General features: G+C 32.7%; 1 protein-coding gene across 1 annotated transcript; it reads right to left on the reverse strand.

Annotated features, from left to right (window-relative positions):
• Nucleotides 1-430: 430 nt before the first annotated feature.
• Nucleotides 431-5,890, reverse strand: LOC18447144 (NAC domain-containing protein 21/22). Its single transcript, XM_006857246.3, has 3 exons — nt 5,462-5,890; nt 4,946-5,211; nt 431-935 (listed from the first exon to the last, which is right to left on the reverse strand). The coding sequence occupies exons 1-3, from the start codon at nt 5,625-5,627 to the stop codon at nt 627-629; spliced, it is 741 nt and encodes a 246-aa protein (XP_006857308.1). The 5' UTR covers nt 5,628-5,890; the 3' UTR covers nt 431-626.
• Between the last annotated feature and the right edge of the window lie 13,086 nt (nt 5,891-18,976).

The raw sequence follows: 18,976 nt of genomic DNA on the forward strand, positions 1-18,976 counted from the left end.
TAAGGCATTTGTTTGCAATGTATTTTTAAATTTTTTTCTTTTTATCATTTTGGCAAAGATTGGAAAGTGTTTTGACCATGATTACATATTTTTACATTTTTCTATTTTTTTGAAAATTTTTAAAAATATGTTTAGGCACAAATCGATTTTTTAAAACCCATTTTTTCACTCATTTTCAACGCTTTGTTTAATAATACTTTAAATATAAGTTTCGTATTTTTTTAGATTTTTTTATATTTTTTAAATTTTTTGGACCAATCAAGACCTGCCCGGTTTACCAGTTACTCAAAACCTCCCAATCAATTGGCTCGTTTCCGAGGCCGGTTCAATTTTTCGAACACTGATCTAAACTCTCTTTCTCTCTCTCTCCAATGAGATGGATGAGATGATAGATATCACATAAGAATCTCTCCTTCTCTACAATTTCCTATATTGTTAACACAAATGAACACTTATTTTCTTTTCCTCATTACAACAAGGCATCATGTACACCAAATTCAGAATAATTGAATAATTTATGTACAAAGGCCAATCTTGCCTCCAAAATATAGAAGATGATTTCTAACTAAAGCCAGGACTGGTAGTTTCAGAGAAACCCATATTATGAACTAGAATTTGCGTCCATTTTAGGGGACTATCTCATTGCATAGCATTGGGTCTTCCAATTGTGCAAACTCCATGAAATTATAGTGGAGCTCAGCTAAATTTAGCTGGGTATTTGGAGTTTCCTCTAGTGGGCATGAGAGATTGGAGAAGCATGAGACTTGGTGACACCCATCTAGGTTTAGCAGATCTTGCTCCAAATTTGGAGATGAATAAGAGTACCCAGGGATGCAAGGGCAACCCATATGTCCATTTCCCTTTCCCATATCCATGCTAACTTTAACATGTTCTCCTCTATTTTTGTGGAACACTTTGCATAGAACCCAATCCTCCTGCCACAAATGCAAAGTCAGTTAGAAAAGAAGAAGAACTTCAAGGGATGGTCTCATTTTCTGTTTTTTAGGCGCCTTCCTGGTTCGTTTTTGTTTTTGGGGCAGCAATTGAACTCTTTTTGGGTAATTAAGTAGGGATGATAAGCTCCTACTTGTTGTTGAATTAGTTAGTGGTTTTTAAAATTGTCAATAGAAATGGAAGCCACAACGGCTAACTACTCAAGCTCGATTCCTTGGGCATTGAAATTTTCATAACCAAAAGAAAAGCATTTGAGTTTTGAGAATACCCAAGAGAAACTTTCTCCTCAAAAAGAGAAGACCCAAAACCCTAGATAGGGTTTGCAGCCATTAAACATAAGGGATTGCATACAATGAGACTATTTACTTTTGATACATGCAGGTCATAATTACTTACAACCATCAGATATGAAATCTGATTGGTTGGATGTGTCCCCAAAACTTGAAAAAATTTGTTTTGAAGTTTAAGCATGATCAATGAAATAATTGCAATCATTTAATTTCACATATAATGGTCACGATTAATTGTAATCACCTTATATCAAAAGTAAATGGTCTCATTCTATACTTTCCTATACTGAAATCAAACTTTCTACCCAAAAAAAGCACACCCAAAATATTGTCCCTAGAGGTTTGCAGCCCTTAAATTACATGAGTTAGCATCAACATCGATAGAAGTGTTTGAAACATCAACTGTAAAATTGTGCTCTTAGACAAGACACTATTCGAAGAAAAAAAAATTGTGAGATTTTAAGTGATATAAAGTATTTTTACTGTACGATTAAAAAAAAAAGATAAATTAAGAATATTTGAGTTTCTAAAACGTCAGTCATAAATATCATTTCTTCAATACATCGACATGCATAAAAACCATAAACAGACCTGTCCATGCTAAATAGGCATGGATCAATGAAACAAAAGCATTTGAGAAGACCCCAAAAATAGAAAAATAATATATATAGGTCTATATAATATGTGATATAATTGGGTTTAGGCAAGGAGAACCAAGGGCAAATAATTGAAATCTCACAAGTCGCAACCAATTATTGACGGGGAAAAGTTTATATAGAGCCTAGGCTCTAAGCAATCAAATTAGAGCCTACCTAAAAACTTTCACTAGAAGATATTGTTTTGATGCTCAAATATCTTCAAATTGATCATCTTGACATCAAGATGCATGGGCTTGAGAAAAAAAATGAATTTCAAGTTTTGGAAATAGTGCATCTTGTAACAAAGTTTTGGACAGTCAGTTTTTAAGTTATTCAAGTTTTCATAGATCTGCTTGATCTACGCTATTTTTGAAAATTAGAATTTTATAATTAAATATAAAAATATATTTTAAGGCTAGTCATATATTTCCAGTGTTGAAACCACATGTCTTGACACTAATTGAAGGTGGGCTCTAATGTGATTGTTTAGAGCCTCGGCTCTATACAATCCGCATCATGCTTGCATGCATATTCGGACATGCATATGAATTTCATGAGTGCACATATTCAATTATATGAATTTCTATGCTTGAGTTCATTGAACCATGGATGGATCTGTATCGGCATAGTATCGAGGTTTCCAAGTCCGTTACAACGGTACATAATGGCCACAAAGGCCGTTTCTAGTATGTAACATAAGAAATGTAAAATGTGGGTTTCAATGACAAAAGTAGTGATGTATTTGAAAGAAAAAGATTTATAGAAGGCATTAACCTTGTTCTACAAAGGTAAGTCGCACCATAAAAACCTATAAAAAACGGTTGCTATGATGCTGGAAGACTCTCAGATTGATCATTCAAGTTCGGATTGATGGATATGAAATAAAAAGGAGTTCAAGTCCTAAGAATAGTGCTTCTTATAACATATTATCTAGATTGTTCATTTTCAAGATTTTTAAGAGTTTATAATATATTTAATTCATACTAGTTTTGGAGATTTAAATTTTATAATTAGATATGAAATAAATTTTCAAGCCATTATAGGGATTTCTAGCTCTAGAACATCTCCTAGCCGAGTTTGAAAGTGGCCATACTTTGATTATTTAAGGTTGACACCTTTTGTTAACCATACATTAATACAAAGCTAATGGATAAAACCGACATCACACATATCCAATAAAATTACAATCACTCTTAACCGTTAGAATAGTGATTTCACCTACGCTTATCACCGTCCAAAGTTCACCGTACGATCATGATACACTTGCAACCACCCCATTCAAAATATGCCAAATATAAGTAATTCTGACCTCCTTGACTGAAAAGTAAGTGGTCGCTTTTTATCTTTTCCTTTATCTAAATCCTAAAAAACAATATATAAACAAGCCATTCTTCGCCAACAAACGGAAAAAATGGTTAGCACAACAACATCCGTTATTTTGGATAGTTAGAACATGGCAAAACGGATATTACGTTATTGCCTAATAACCGTTATATTTAATAAATGCCCACTATTTAGTTTTACAAGTGTCTTATACATCCCTCACATTACTGTTGCATAACTGGTATACGCCGAATAGATCGAAATGGGCTGTCTACATAATTTATTACAATATACATTATATTTAGAGCTTGAAATCCTAATTTTTTTTTCACAACCATAATGTTCGATTCAAGATGATCAATGTAAACATTTTTCAATGTTTGAATCACGATTTTTGATGAGTTATGAGGTAAGTCATTATTTATTTTAATAGGGCCACAACCCTATGAAACTATTTTTCTTTATGTATATATGTATCTAGGTATATTTACATACTGACCCAAAATAAGATGCAGATTTATAAATTGATCCATATTTGGGCCTTTTTAGGGTGATTGTTCTAAATTTTCAATTTTTTTAGTCCTATTTTAACCCTAATTCAAAACCCAACTCCTTGACTGCCCAAAAAGCAAAAATATTGAAGTATTTAGATGGTTTGAAAGTTGAACTTTTTGAAAATTTCAAACAAGGCCTTTATGTTATTTTAGGTGGTTCAAAAGTTGGACTTTCAAACTTGAAGCAAAATATAAATAAAAAAGTTGCAAATTTAAGACTTTACAATAAAATGACTCAAAATATCGATCACTTTATAGTAGCACATCTTGTTTTAAGTCCACGCATAAATTTCCCATGTAATTATGCACATATGTACTTAACAAAAACAAACAACTTAAATGTATATATATATATAGGGAAAGTATATAAGGAGACTATTTACTTTTTGTACAACACGGTCACAATTGATCTTGACTATTGGATTTGAAATTAAGTGGTTGCATTTATTTTATTGACAAAGCTCAAAGTTCAAAATAAATGTTTTCAAAATTTGTGATCACATGAGATAGTTATAGGGGAATGATTTAATGCAACAGTTGTATAGTAGTATAATGCAACTATCTTCAAATACCATGTTAGAGACATTTGTTTGATACAAATTTTTAAATGTACATTCTTTTAAATCTAAAGAACAATCACAAGAAGGAAAATTTTGAAAAAAAATGTCACAGAAAGTGTTTTTCTAGCTCAATTAATATAAGCTGTCCATTTTATGACATGGTTAGATATAGTCCTAATAAGAATTTTTTTATTCCCAAAATTTTTAAATAGCTTTATCATCATTAAATTAACAATGCTAAAAAAGAAAAAAGTGATTTTGAATTTGTCTAGATCTTGAAATTCACCAAATGGACTGTTGAAATTCATTGTTGGAGGGTACTAATTTTGACCATATCTAGGGTGCAAATTGAATTTTTTTTCTACGTAAGAATGATTAAGAGGATGAAAAGAATGTGTGAACAAAATTTGGGGTCATACAAATGCCAAAAACATAGTTTTCTAGAGGTGCGGTTGTATTATACTATTAGACAATCTTTGCATGAAATCATTCCCCAATAAGTTATAAGTTACACGAAATAGTTATAAGTAATTATGACCTCCTTATACCAAAGACAAATGGTCGTATTGTATACAATCCCATATGTATATATGTATGTATCTAGTTAAAGGGTTATTAGCAATAACCTTAGGAGGGAACTCTGAGTTGTCGAGCCGGAACTCATGCATAACCCAATCTGTTTTGCACCCATTCGGCGCTCGGCCTCGATAGAAAACCAACGTTTTTCTCATCCCGACTGGAGACTGTGTTGCATCCTCAATCACGGGTCGGTCCTTTCCAGTGGCCTTCCAGTATCCGGCTGAAGTCGCCCGGTTCATGCGGAAGCCGGTCGCATATTTTCGATCACGGATGGTGAAGAAGTACCACTCCTTTGGACTCAATTCAGCAGCATCTATCACAGAGAAGCAGTGTAATATATGATGTTTCGATTCGGCCATGTCAATTGTTTTAGTTCCTATTCGGGTCGCATGTATGACTTTATGTGATACATGTTACTCAGAGAGAGAGAGAGAGAACTCTGAGAACAACGATGATGGTGATTGCAGATGATGATGAATAAAAACTTTCAAAATCTTCTAAAATGAATGAGAGAGAAAGAGAGAGAGAGAGAGAGAGAGCAACAGGCATGTAAGAGAACATACCAGGCAACTCCCATGGCTCACAGTTGTGCAGATCAACCTCAACCATGGTGCACAAGGATGGCAACTTCTCAACCTTATTACACAAATAGTAGCACACTAACTCATCATCCCTAGGGTAAAACCTGAACCCTGGAGGAAGCTTGCCCTCAATACCCTTCAAACTCATCGTCTACTCCAATCTTCCTAGGTAGAAATAGAGAGAGAGAAAAGACGCTTTTCAACTGCAGAGCCCCAAAGAAATATAGGTTGTAAAAGCAAAGATTGCTTCCTAGTACTAACTAAGGTTTGAGATTTGAGGAATTATAGCTCTTAATTATAAATAACTGCTATGCATCTGACTATCTTGATAATATAATAGTCACATAATAAATTATAAGACAAATTTTAGGGAAATTTGTTAAAATATCCTAATTTTGTGATATTCAATAACATTGCTCAAAAATTTGAATGCCCTCAGAAACCGGGCAAGGGCTGGGTCTGAGTAACCAATACATCGGGCGGTTCAACCGGTCTAACCGGTTAGGTCCTAGCCGGTCTGAAAAGTATTTTTTTACTTTTTAAAATAATAAAAAATATAATTTTTTTTTTTAAAAATATAAACATTATATTTAAAACATGATTAAACAAACCACATCCGAATGAAGTTGAAAAGTAGTTAAAAAAATATATTTTAAAAAATCGATTTGTCTAGAGGTATATTTGAAATTTTACAAAAAAAATGACAAAATGTAAAAGTAAGTGTTGATGTCCAAAACGCTTTCCAATCTTTATTAAAATGATAAAAAAAATTCAAAAATACATTTCAAACAAATCCTTTTTTTTTTTGGAATTTTATATATTTTTTGTGAATTAACTAGATCAGCCAGTGCCCGATTCCAAGCTGGAACTAGCCAAGTTTGCAAACGCTATTCAATAATATCCTCTATTTGTTACATTTTACACTCGCGTGTTAGTTCGGAACTAAAGCGATCCAGAACGGTAAGGAATCCAAAGTGGCTTGGGACTAAAGAAATAGAAGTCGTCCGGAACTCTCCGTTTGAGATAGCTCATTATAAGGAATCAAAGTGATCCAAAATTATTATTTCTCAACCGCTCATTGAATCAAAGCGGTCCGGCACTCATAGTTCCAAACCATTTAGATTTTTTACTAAAAATCAAAATGGTCCAGATCCAAACCATTTAGATTTTTTACAAAAAATCAAAATGGTCCAGAACCAATATTTCCTAGATATGTATTTTGAGAAAAAAAAAAACATACACACACAAAAAGAGAAATGAGTGTAAAATGTATTAAATGTGTGACATTTTTTAAATTTCATCCATTATAAGAGATATTAAACGGAAATTATATATCCATATACTTAGGTTTTGATGGGTACCTTTGCTTGTTCTTCTTGGCTTGGCTTTTTATAGAGGGGGTGGATCCAAGGCCAACCAATGGCATATAAGGGCCTCTATAGAGTTAGTAGAAGTCTCTTAAATTGCAAAGGGACGATTGTGGCGTGCTATTCAATTAAAAACTTCTCCACTTTTAGAATAAAGTCTATTTAGAGTGTGTCCTCAAATTAATGGTTTAAATGCAATGTCATAATATATAGCAAGAAAATCTAGGCCTTCATAAGTTATGGGACCACTTGTTCATAATGAAAGGTAGTCACTCTAATAAATGATAGGGATTGGATCCCTTCCCAAAAACCCATTTTGGAGATGGATTTTGGAATAAAAAATAATTATAAATCTGAAGAAGAAAATTAAAGGATTTAGGAGTGGTCTATTTTCTATTTTTTTTATTGGTCATCTCAATTCTTTAGAGATTATTAGATCTGCAATATTTGGAGGTCTAAATATCTGGATTTGTGATGGAAATACATGTATAATATTCCTCAATTTTTAAGATATCATGAGACCTGTACTATTTTTGGATGACAAATTCATGGCATGCGGCAGAAATACGATAATTTGGAATGTGTTTTGGGTCTTCAAATCCTTAAAAAACTAGGGAGGATGCGTGATTCAGTTCACTTGCCAAAAACTTGTATTTGCTATGCAATAAATCATATTAACTTTAGGGATTGTCATAATCACCCCGTATTTGCTATGCATTTATCTTTTATATAAGGAGGTCATAATCACATTTGTTATTAAATTTCAAAATGGGTAGTTGAAAAGATGTCATTAAATAGACAAAAAGTTCCAAAAAAAATATGAAACTTTGTGACTCACCCTAAACCATCTAATTTGACATCTAATGAGTGGGAATAGTTGTGACCTCATTATAATAAAAATAAATGGCCTCTTAATAGCCAATCTCTTAGTTTTATATGGATCGGGGAATTTTTCTGGTAAGTAGAATATGCCGAGTTAGAGCCGTCAGCTTCGACAACACTACGCCAATCATGCGACATGTGTCACGTGCTCATGTCCGTGATTTTTTTTTATTTTTAAAATATATATTTATTTTTTAATGCGCATGAATAGTAATTGATTGTAGCTTTGAAATGGTATCTAACCCTAATGCATGATGATGTAGGTCGAAGGAAGGATAACAAAATTTAAGAAACATTCCTTGTTTCGCGCTTCCTTGTCTGATGATAGAATATGACTTTTAGCTTGCTTTGTAAGAAACAAATATCACCCACTTTTACTATTTTTAGCATTTCTCCATCTTCTTTTAGATGATAGTTATCTTATGGTAAATTATGACTTTTAGCTTCCTTCGTAAGAAAAAATAACACTCACTTTTACTATGACTTCTCTACCTTCATTTATAGATAATAGTAGTAGTAAATAAATAACTAAATAAACTATATAGTTATAGCAATAGTAATAATAATAATCACCAATTTTTCTATTTCTATGATTTATAGTAGTAGTAATAGCAACATTAGTAAATTAGTAATAATAATAATGATGATGATGATGACTCTTGTAGTTTTTTTATTTATTATCTTTTAGCCCTTTAAAACTAAAAAAGGTGCACGCCTATGGATTTCATTTTAGTTTTTGAGGAGGTGAAACACATGGAATCTTTTAGAGTAAAAATATATGGGAAAGTAGGCCATGAGTTATAAAGAATGCTGTGAAAGTGCCACCTGATGACGGTACAAACGCATTTAATTAGTTCTCCACTGTTTAATTATTAAACGAAAAAGTTTATATACGGCTGCAATTTTATACTGTTGAAGTAAGGTGGATTTCAGAAGTCTTACAAAAGAGATTGTTCCGGTGTAGGAGAACCTGCCAAGTGATTATCTTGACATCGAGATGAATGAGCATAAATAAAATAAAAAAATTCCAAATCCAAAAAATAGTGTATTTTATAACAAGTTATCTAGACCATCTATTTTCAAGAATTTCAAATGTTTCTTGATTTACTTGATCTATATAATTTTTAAAATTTTAAATTTTCAAGAATTTCAAATGTTTCTTGCTTTACTTGATCTATATAATTTTTGAAATTTTAAATTTTATAAGTGGGTATGAAAAGAGATTTCCACAGTTTTCGACATAAAAACGGCATCTCTAAATAAATTTTATAGATGTTACAGAGACAACCTTATACAAACCTTATCCTTTATCAAAAGCGGCCAACTCACCATCACCATAGCGTTAGGGATCACACTCTCTCTAGAACAAGAAAAGGGTTACCATTCTAAGGCCTAAGGTATACCACTGTCTCTCCCTCTGCTAGAGAGAGAACAACATAATAAAGTGGATGTCCCTCAGCCATGGTCTCTATGTCTCTTCCTTCCTGAAACAGACATGCCTTCTCTCTCTCTCTCTCTCTCTCTAAAGAGCATAGACAACTGTTCACAAGCACATGCAGCATATCCCCCTTGAAAGGGTTGTGAATGCTTGTACATGTAACCACATGTGAACTTCTCTGAAAAAAAAAAAAAAAAAAAAAAAAAAATTACTGGATAAAGGGCTCATCATCTCCACTGATTTACTCTGAAAAAACTTATGCTGTAAGTCTAGAGAGAGAGTAAAAGATATATGCAAAGAGACATTGCATGTTTATAAATTTCAAAGTGAGAGAGGGTGCAAGTTAATAGATTTCATCCGAGAGAGAGATGCAATAATCTCCATCAAAAGGAGTAAAGATTGCAAGTTAATTGCAGTCCATTTTACTAGGGAGGAACCTGTGATTGTTTGTCAAGTCATATTCCTGAATGGATGGTGGCATTTTGTTTTGCAATCTCTCCTCAATTGCTCGGCTATTTTTCTTCTTTTTTTCATTTTGCATGGCTTGCTCCTTAGGGAGCACCTTGTATACTTAAGCTATCAGGCAAAAGAGCTATTTAGGAGTTTTTTCTTCAATAAAAATTTAGAGCTTCACTTTAGAATCACAAAGAACCAAAACCGTGACTACTTCAAATTTAAAATACAATGGTTAAAAATCTCGAGGTCTTTGTTCAATTTTAGGTTATTATATTTATGAAGCACAAACAAGAGTGATGGATGATTTTTTTTTCTTTCTCAAAGGGTTGCTAGCTTACGGAGGTTCCATTCCTCAAATATGGTAACATAGTTATCAAGACCCGGCCGGATCGCTCGATTTGGCCTATCTGATGGCCAACCGATGCCCTGGCTAGTTTGATTGGAATAAAATGCTACATTTGATTGAAAACTGATAAAAACTAATGTTTAGTAAATTTTGACTGGTTTAGCCAACTAAAGAGTATTAGGTAACTTTTGGACAACATGTTTTATATTTTTAAACTACCATATAGATGCATTCGTAGGTGTAGAGGTAAGGTGCACCTTCAAATTTTATTATGGTATATAATTTTGATGTAAAATGTTCTTAGGATTATCTCAAAATCCATTTTTATATTTAATTATAAAATTTTAAATTTCAAAAATGGAAAAAATCAAGTAGATCTATAAACATATGAAAATCTTGAAAATGGACGGTGTTGATAATATGTTGTAAAATACACTATTTCTGAAACTTAAATTCTTTTTATTTTTCATAGTCATACATCTCGATGTCGAGATGATCAATCAAAGGGTTTTTCAACATTAAAACTACCTTTTTCTGATGGATTTTTTAGGGGCATCCGTAGTTCTACATTATAAGGTAGCATCCTTATATAAACTTTTTTCTTTTTTTTTAATCTAGTCCAATTGATTCGACCTATCATTAATTGGTTTTGACTAAACGAAATGCATCACCAGTTTCATGAACTGTCTAATGAGACTGGCATCTAGTTGGTCCTGGGCCAAGCCATCCCTGGCCCAGGTATGATCTAGGTCCCTATAGGGTTGAGCAGGGCCTAAATCAAGTGGAAGAGGCCCTGACTTCTCCAGGACTGGCTGGTTTAATAGATATAAAAAAAGCAGAAAACTCAAGGGAAAACACAAATCTGGGCCGGACTGGACCACTAGGCCTATTGCCCACCCTACGATCCAGTTTGGATAACATGTCCTTGTAGGATTCTAGCTGAGGGAGTGAATGTTCAATTTACTCTTATGGAACCATGTAATCTTTTGGTTTAATTTTAGGGAAATTTATTAAATTACCCATAAACGGTGAATAATTTAACATCTTACCTATATTTTTTTATTGGATTTTAAAATGCCTATAAAAAATAAACATGATCTTGAGTTAAAATAGTTGCAAATGAGTAGAGACTGAAATAATTTCTTCTACGTTTTTTTTTTTATAAATTTCACTTTATTTTTTTATTTCATTTTATTTTCACGTCTAAGGATACGAAAGGAGTGGGACCTTTAAGGTAACGATGTTACAAGTCACACGCTTCGTACATCAATTATGTCCGATGGAGTTCTTTTGTCAATTGCGTGAGCAATATTAGACTACCTTCAATATCATGAATTTTTTTTTTTAATTATTTTCTTCCAAATTTTAAATATCATCATCATGTAGAAAGATAATATATGGAATCAAGGGGAAAATTGAACAAGTACACGAGACTATTTACTTTTGATATAATTTTTATAGATCTAAAATGAAGCGGATGAGGTGTACCATTTGGTCAGGTTCAAAATTCAAAATCGAAACCTTTTGAATTTTTCATCTATTAGCTAAGATTGATTGTGACCTCATACCAAATTTATATGATTTTATATATGCAATCTCAAACAAATGTCCTCATTAGTTATTAAAAAGTACTAAGTAAATTGGATCATTAATGCATCTACTACTTTAATTGGACCATTATTAAGAGAGATTGTATACAATAAGACCATTTACTTTTGATACAGAGTAACTCAGTCCTTGATATAAATAGAGCTCTAGATGTCATGGCACCCTACCACTTTGATCCCTTAGGTCTAAGGGCCATTCCGACAATTTATTATTCAAAGTAACTCTATTGAAATATTAATCACCAGAGAAATTCTCTTCGTTTATGACCTTTAATAAGTAATAAAAATCATGCCCTCCCATGACATGATCTATAAGAGAGTATACTGTAGCAATATTTTCTATCCATCACAAAACAATACAATGTTACTTTTGTCAATTTTGATAAATTTTATGAATGTTCTCACACTTTTTTACTTATTGTTTTGAGCACCCAATAATTGTATTCATAATACACGTGGCGTATCGTACGAGGTGTTACGTGTCGTTTCCTTTGTCGTAGTTGCCACGGTGGCAACCATTGGGTAAGATGGCCAATTATTTAGGTTTTGGATAATGATGCATTTGTTCCATAGCTCATACAAGTATAATAATATTATTGTTTTTTAGCTCATTAGTTCAAGTTAATATTTGGGGGTGGTATGGTTTTCTTACTTAACATAGTATGAAATTGTTGTTTGCAAGTCTTGCAAATGTGAGTTCTAAACTCTTAGAGAAATGCGTTTATCGAAGAGGGCGATCGTTTTCTGCCTTGTAATTTCCAAAAAGATTTGATACTTCTTTTTTTTTTTATAACAATATTACCAAATTTCATTGTTGAAATAAAGATTTGATAATGAATTATGAAAGCATAAAATTCAAGATGGGCAGGATTTTCTAGAAGCCAATGTCTTCTTGAAGCCAGGCAATACACAAAATTCATATATGTAAGGAGCCCAATTCAATGCTGGTCTCACAGGTCCAAGAAGCACATACAAATTACTATTGTATATTGTTTAGTTAGAATTTAAAAATAGATAGAAAGAAATAAGAGCCTTTGTGGCAAAAAAAGAGAAGTTGAAGAGTATGTTATAATGTAAAGATGTTTATTTTAGGATTGTCTAAAAAGAAACTATTTATCTTTTATATATGGAGGTCACAATCGCGCTTGTCCCTTAAATTTCAAAACAGGTAGTTATAAGAGTATCATTAAATAGACACAAATTTCTAAAAGAAATATTATTGAATTTCGTGGCTCATCCTAAACCACCCAATTTGACATCTAATGAGTAGAAATGATTGTAACCTCCATGTACATGGTCTCTTTGTAGATAATCTATTTATTTTTTGTATAAGATCGTTACACTCACACATAACCATTGTCTTATAATGCATCGGTAGAGTAGATCATTCACTCATGCCGATTTGGATTGGCTAGTTCATAATCCAGACCAGTTGGATTTGCAATTGACCCAATCAAAATTAAAAAGAAAAAAAAAAAAAAAATGAAAGGAGAAAGCTTCCATAGACCTAATAAGGGGGTTGCGGTTGAATAACAATGAATAAGGTGCAAAAACAAAATGGAGTTTTAAGGATGAGATAGGGTCGATTCTCAATACTTGTCAAGAAGTCCCGAACTATTCTAGTTTAGAATCCTTGAGTTTTGAAATACTGGCCATCAAATGTGTAATCGGACAACAAGGAATATCACATTTCTAGGCACAAAATTCAAGAAATTTTTCTCAAACCTAAAATGTACTCAATGGAACACCCCATATATCTGATTTCACATTTAATGGCTCGCGCGATTTCTTACTTTCTCCAAAAAGTAAATTGTCTTATTGTATAATTTCCACCAAAGATATTATTGAGAAACAAAATGTCTAACAAACTTAGGGACTTTTTCATGTGATCTAAGATCTGCCATTGAATCTTCTGGAGTGACTTGTTTGTCTTGTAACAATTTTGTCAACTCAGAGTCTTAGAATCATATTTGTAAAAGCCAATATGTTAAGCTGACATGGGACAAGAGGATCTGAGATATTAAGTGGCAAAAGATACTCTACCCATATGATGATGGCACGTACTTTTCAAATTTATACAATTTATAGAAAAAATAAAAAATACAATACTCTGCAACATCGGATCTAGATTAAACGATTAGTGTCTCACTTGATCATACTAAACAGAAAACTTTCCCATTAAAATTTGGGTCTCCATAACTCTCCCGGCCATCAAATATCTAGATGTCAACAATGAAAGAAAGGCTAATGTGATCTTGTCGGGGAATATATATTTTTATTTTCTTCTTTTCACCCATTTTCTTTTCTTTCTTTTTCTTTTGACAAAGATCATAATAAATAGTCTTACTACAATAATTCTTTATTCATATAAAATAAAACTAACAAATCCAAGATCTTAAAAAACTTGATGTCACTTCTTATGCTTGAGAATATAAAGATTAAATTGTAAGAAATAAATGGAGAGGGCCGGAGATTACCTCAATCGGACTTATTACACCCTACACCGAGTCACCACCATCCGATGGTGAGGGATCGACGATGTAGCTTCAATATCAACCGGAAAAGTAAGTTTAAGCCAAACTAATTCTATGGAGCCCTTATAGAATTGATGAGACCTAGATCTTAACCACAAGACTTATTTTGGTATATCTTATACTACACAACCTTTAGGCTATTCAAGATGAGAGAGAGACTTAGGAGGTGACCTAGGGTTGCGTTGTGCCCCTTTAGAGATAGGCTAGGAGAGAGAGAGGTTCTAGAGAGAGAGGTAGGAGAGAGAAAATCTTGAGAGGGAGGCAAGAGAGTGGGGTGTGCCCCTTAAAGAGAGAGAAGAGAGATTTGTAGAGAATGGAGGGGTACAACCCTATTTATAGTACAAAATTGAGTTTAGGGTTTTTAGAGTTTCACATAGTTTGCCTTTTAATTGAGATTGAATGTGGACCGTCTATCAAGGGTGACTTGTGGGGTGAGAGAACTAAGCCATCCATTCTATGGATAGGCCATCAACATTATGGAATGTGCATAAACCATTATCCCTCTTTCCCAAACTATTTTCCCATCAATAAAATTTAAGTCAAGTTAAAACCAATCAAAATATTATGCGTACCATAAAATAGCATAATCATTCTCATGCTTTTACAAAAATTTTCAACAATATATCAAGTCAATATTTACTTAAATATTTAGTCAATATATGGTCAATATATTTCCAAGTCACATTTGACCACATATCACAATTGACTATTACCATAACATAAGGTCACATGGACTACAAAACAAAATCTTTACATAAAATAGAAAGTGGTAAGAGGAAGGGCGTGCCATTTCAAGGAAGGCATGCATGGGCTCCACCTTTTAGAACATGGCGGGCCCATATGTACAATGAGCTCCCATGAAATTTTATTTTATTTTATATTTAAAAATAATTTCAAAATATTTATTTGAATATTTAAACCATTGTAAATTCAATATGTCTAATTTTACAAATCCAAAATTCATAAATAAAAGATCCAGATGTTCATAACAATTCAAATAATAATTCTAAAATAATTTCTATCATAAAATAAACATAATTAAATTAATTTGATGGGAAATTGATCCATATGGCTAAGGAATTAAATCAACAATCATGGGGCACTCCACCTTCAACTGTATATTACAGGCCATACTTGTTTATGAACCGACCCAATGTTTCCCATGACCCATAGTGCAAGCAAGGGCTCATTTGCGGGTCACCAAAGTTTGGCCGATGAGCCAAAGGGTCGCAATCCCAGTCTGTGGATTTCAGGTCATCCCCTAAAGACGAGTCAATGTCACCTAGACTTGATGCGCCCACAGTTCCTATGCTCTCGCGCATGCATACACTTCATCCTGAAAGGTGGATTGTTCTATCAAAACGGTATATCAATATGCATGCCATGTGAAGGTACATAGATAAGGCTTTGGCCCCCGTCTTTGTAAGCCTTCATCACACATGAGTTGCACAGTCCTTCAGCTCACTCATCCGGGCATACTCCGACCTCATCAAGGGGTGACCCATTAGAACCCTTATCGGTTGATATTCTATACCCAAGTAACATGGGTTTTTCCCAACCGACTGGCCTAGACCATACAAAACATAGTTTTGTATCAACAAACATCGTTTGCTTAGTATGGTCCATGAGGGACGCACTCCCATTGAATTTATGTTCCACTATATTATTTCATTTTACACACACTCATAAGGCTTTTAAATGCCATATAAACCCAACAAACAAAAGATATCAGTGAGGTGTCGGAGTCCTAGTTGATCACAGTTTATTTCGGACGGTTGGAGAAGGTTGGGGGAGAAAGAGCAAACCTAAAAAGCAATAAAGCACGGAGAGAGTGAGACATAACAACCTTAAGGGAAAATTATATAAATCCACCTATCTTGAATTTTCTACACATAAAAAAACCCCAGATAACTTTAGGACTGCATTCCTTGCCGCTCCCAGATGAGTTTTTAGATTATTTTGGACAACATATTACCGCCCTAGATAACTTTAGTACTGCATTCCTTGCTGCCCCCAGAGGAGTTTTTAGATTATTTTGGACAACATATTACCCCTCTCTTGTCAAATACAAAAAGAATTAAGGCTACTTGAACCTTGGGGTAAGCTCCAGGAGTCCATGTTGCTTTGGCTCTCCAAGAGTCAAACCGGCCTTAAACTTAATAATTTTTAGTGTGGTTTGTACAAGCTTGCAACTCTAAACAGTCAAATTAAAGTGCGCCTCCAAACTTTGTCATGAGATGTAATTTTAGTGTCGAAAATTTTTAGGATGGTGCTTGAATCTATTTTTATCTTTAATTATAAAATTTTAAAATTTAAAGACTGTTCAAATCAAGCAGATTGATATATGCATGAGAACCTTGAAACTAGACAGTTTGGATAATACGTTGTAAGATATACTATTTTTAGGACTTTGAAATATCATTTCTTCGCTATATCTATACATCTCAATGTCGAGATGATCAATTAGATATTTTTCCAACATCAAAACAACATTTTTTGATAGATTTTAGAAGTGCACATTAGTACTACATTTTAAAGTGCCAACCTTATATAGAAACTATAATTTTTTATTTCATAGAGAATGATATTTTTATCCAAAATGATCAAAAATTTCAATCGGGGTCAATACAAGCAACAGGGTTTATGATGGGAACAGAAATTATGGAGGGGCCAATGTGTAGGAAACTCGGCGAAAGGGGTTTTACGTAATTTTCCAAAGAATTTATTATTTTTGAAAATTGAAATTAAATTTATATAAAAAAAAAAAAGTAAATATGGAGAATTTTTATAAGTCAAAAATTAATTATTATTATTATTATTTTAAATAAAATTCCTTATCATGATAGTCAAGGTGATGCATAATAAACCCGTGATCAATAATGTCAATGTGATAGTCCCGTGAAATTATGGATCCTCAAGGGAGGCGGAACCAACAAAATAACCTGCTCAAAGTATGTGCATGCTTCCAAGGGAGCATACTGTTTTCTAATTGTTTGGGGCAAAACCCAATTTAAGGGTATTTTTTAGACTCTAAATTTTGGGGATGTAACTTCCTCAGTCATATGCTATACTCAATAATAATAATAATAATAATAATAATAATACTAATACTAATAAATTGTATTTTCTTTGAGCTTTTTAAAAATAATGCCTCAAGTTAAAATAAATCTTGAAAAAAAATGACCTTTTGCTTTCATATTCTACATATTATGGAAAGTAAAAGTAATTAATGGTATTAAATTTAAGAAATAATAAGGAAAATTATATTCATATCTCATATTTTTAAGTTTTATATATCACCAAACCCAAGGTTTCAAAACATATCTTGCGTCATAGAAATTATAAATCTTGCATCTTCTAACCTCTTAAACTAACTTTATCTCCTGTAAATCTAAGTTTTTGCCCCAAGCAAATATAATAAAGACATATATCTTCTCTAAATATCATCATTTCTTTCTCTTCACGTGATTTTGCCCTAAACCTCTCTCTCCATAACCTTTTCCAAACCTCTCTCTCTCTCCCTAATTTTCCACTCTCTCTCTCTCCATGGTTTATTTTTCTTTATATATTTGCTTGATTTTTGTGGATTTTTTGTATTGATTGGTTGGATGTTATTCGCATGGATGATTAATTGTATGTAAATTGTACCTGTTTTTGGAACCCAAAATGAGATTCTCTCTCTTCACGTGATTTTACCTTAAACCGCTCTCTCCATAACCTTTCCCAAACCTCTCTCTCTCTCTCCCTATTTTTACACACACTCTCTCTCTCCATGGTTTATTTTTCTTTATATATTTACTTGATTTTTGTGGATTTTTTTTATTGATTGGTTGGATGTTATTCGCATGGATGATTAATTGTATGTAAATTGTACCTGTTTTTGGAACCCAAAATGAGAGAGGGGTTTCGAAAAACAGGGGGTAGAGAGAGCGAGAGACCTAGAGAGAGAAAGTGGGGGAAAATACAGAGAGAGAAAGGGTTTGGGAGAATATCAAGAAAGAGAGAGAAAGAGAGAAATTTGGGAAGAATATATCACATAAAGAGATGAAGGGTTTAGAATGAACATGTCTTTTTTATATTTGTTAAAGCTAGAAAAATAGTTAAAAATAAGTAAAGTTAGTCAAGGGGTTAAGATATCTATTTTAAATCATTGGGTCTATTCAGAGATGAAAACAAAAAATAGACGGTATGAGAATATTTCCCCAAAAAATAATGCCTCGATTTAAAATAAATCTTGAAAAAAAATGGCCATTTGCTTTCATATTGTACATCTTATGGAAAGTGAAAGTAATTAATGGTATTAAAGAGTTTAAGAAAAAAAAGATTAGAACATAAATGCATTTAAGACTCGCAATGTTTAAATTTAACACTTGTGAGCCTTTTTGTAATATAGGTAGTATTTTTGGAAAAGTATATAATGATATCATATACCCTTGGTACAAGGTGGTCATAATTAATCTTGACCATGGGATGTGAAATTAGGTGGTTGTATTTATTTCGTTGATTAATCTCAAAGTTCAAAAAATGTTTTCTCGAACTTTGTAATACACCCAAGCTATCATATTTTATATCGGATGATAAAAAGTAATTGTCGAGTTTTTTGGGGAGTGTCAATACATATAATACAACATGATTTTAAATGTTTAGATAAGAAATTTAATCTTTCTAATTCATGTATACTAGAAATATCAATTTCATAGCTCCTATAAAATGGGAAGATAAACCACCATAATCTCCTAACATATCGCTCTAAACTGGGTAAAACTTTATAGAATGCCTATAATCTACCTCCCATAATTTCGCCTGCAATCAACCTCCCCTAATTTCTCTCTGTCATTAGGTATCTCATTTAAATGAATGTCGTGTG

The sequence above is a fragment of the Amborella trichopoda genome, chromosome 7 (assembly GCF_054954075.1).
Source record: "Amborella trichopoda isolate Santa Cruz 75 chromosome 7, AtrichopodaSantaCruz75HAP2 v2.0, whole genome shotgun sequence".
NCBI lineage: Eukaryota > Viridiplantae > Streptophyta > Magnoliopsida > Amborellales > Amborellaceae > Amborella > Amborella trichopoda.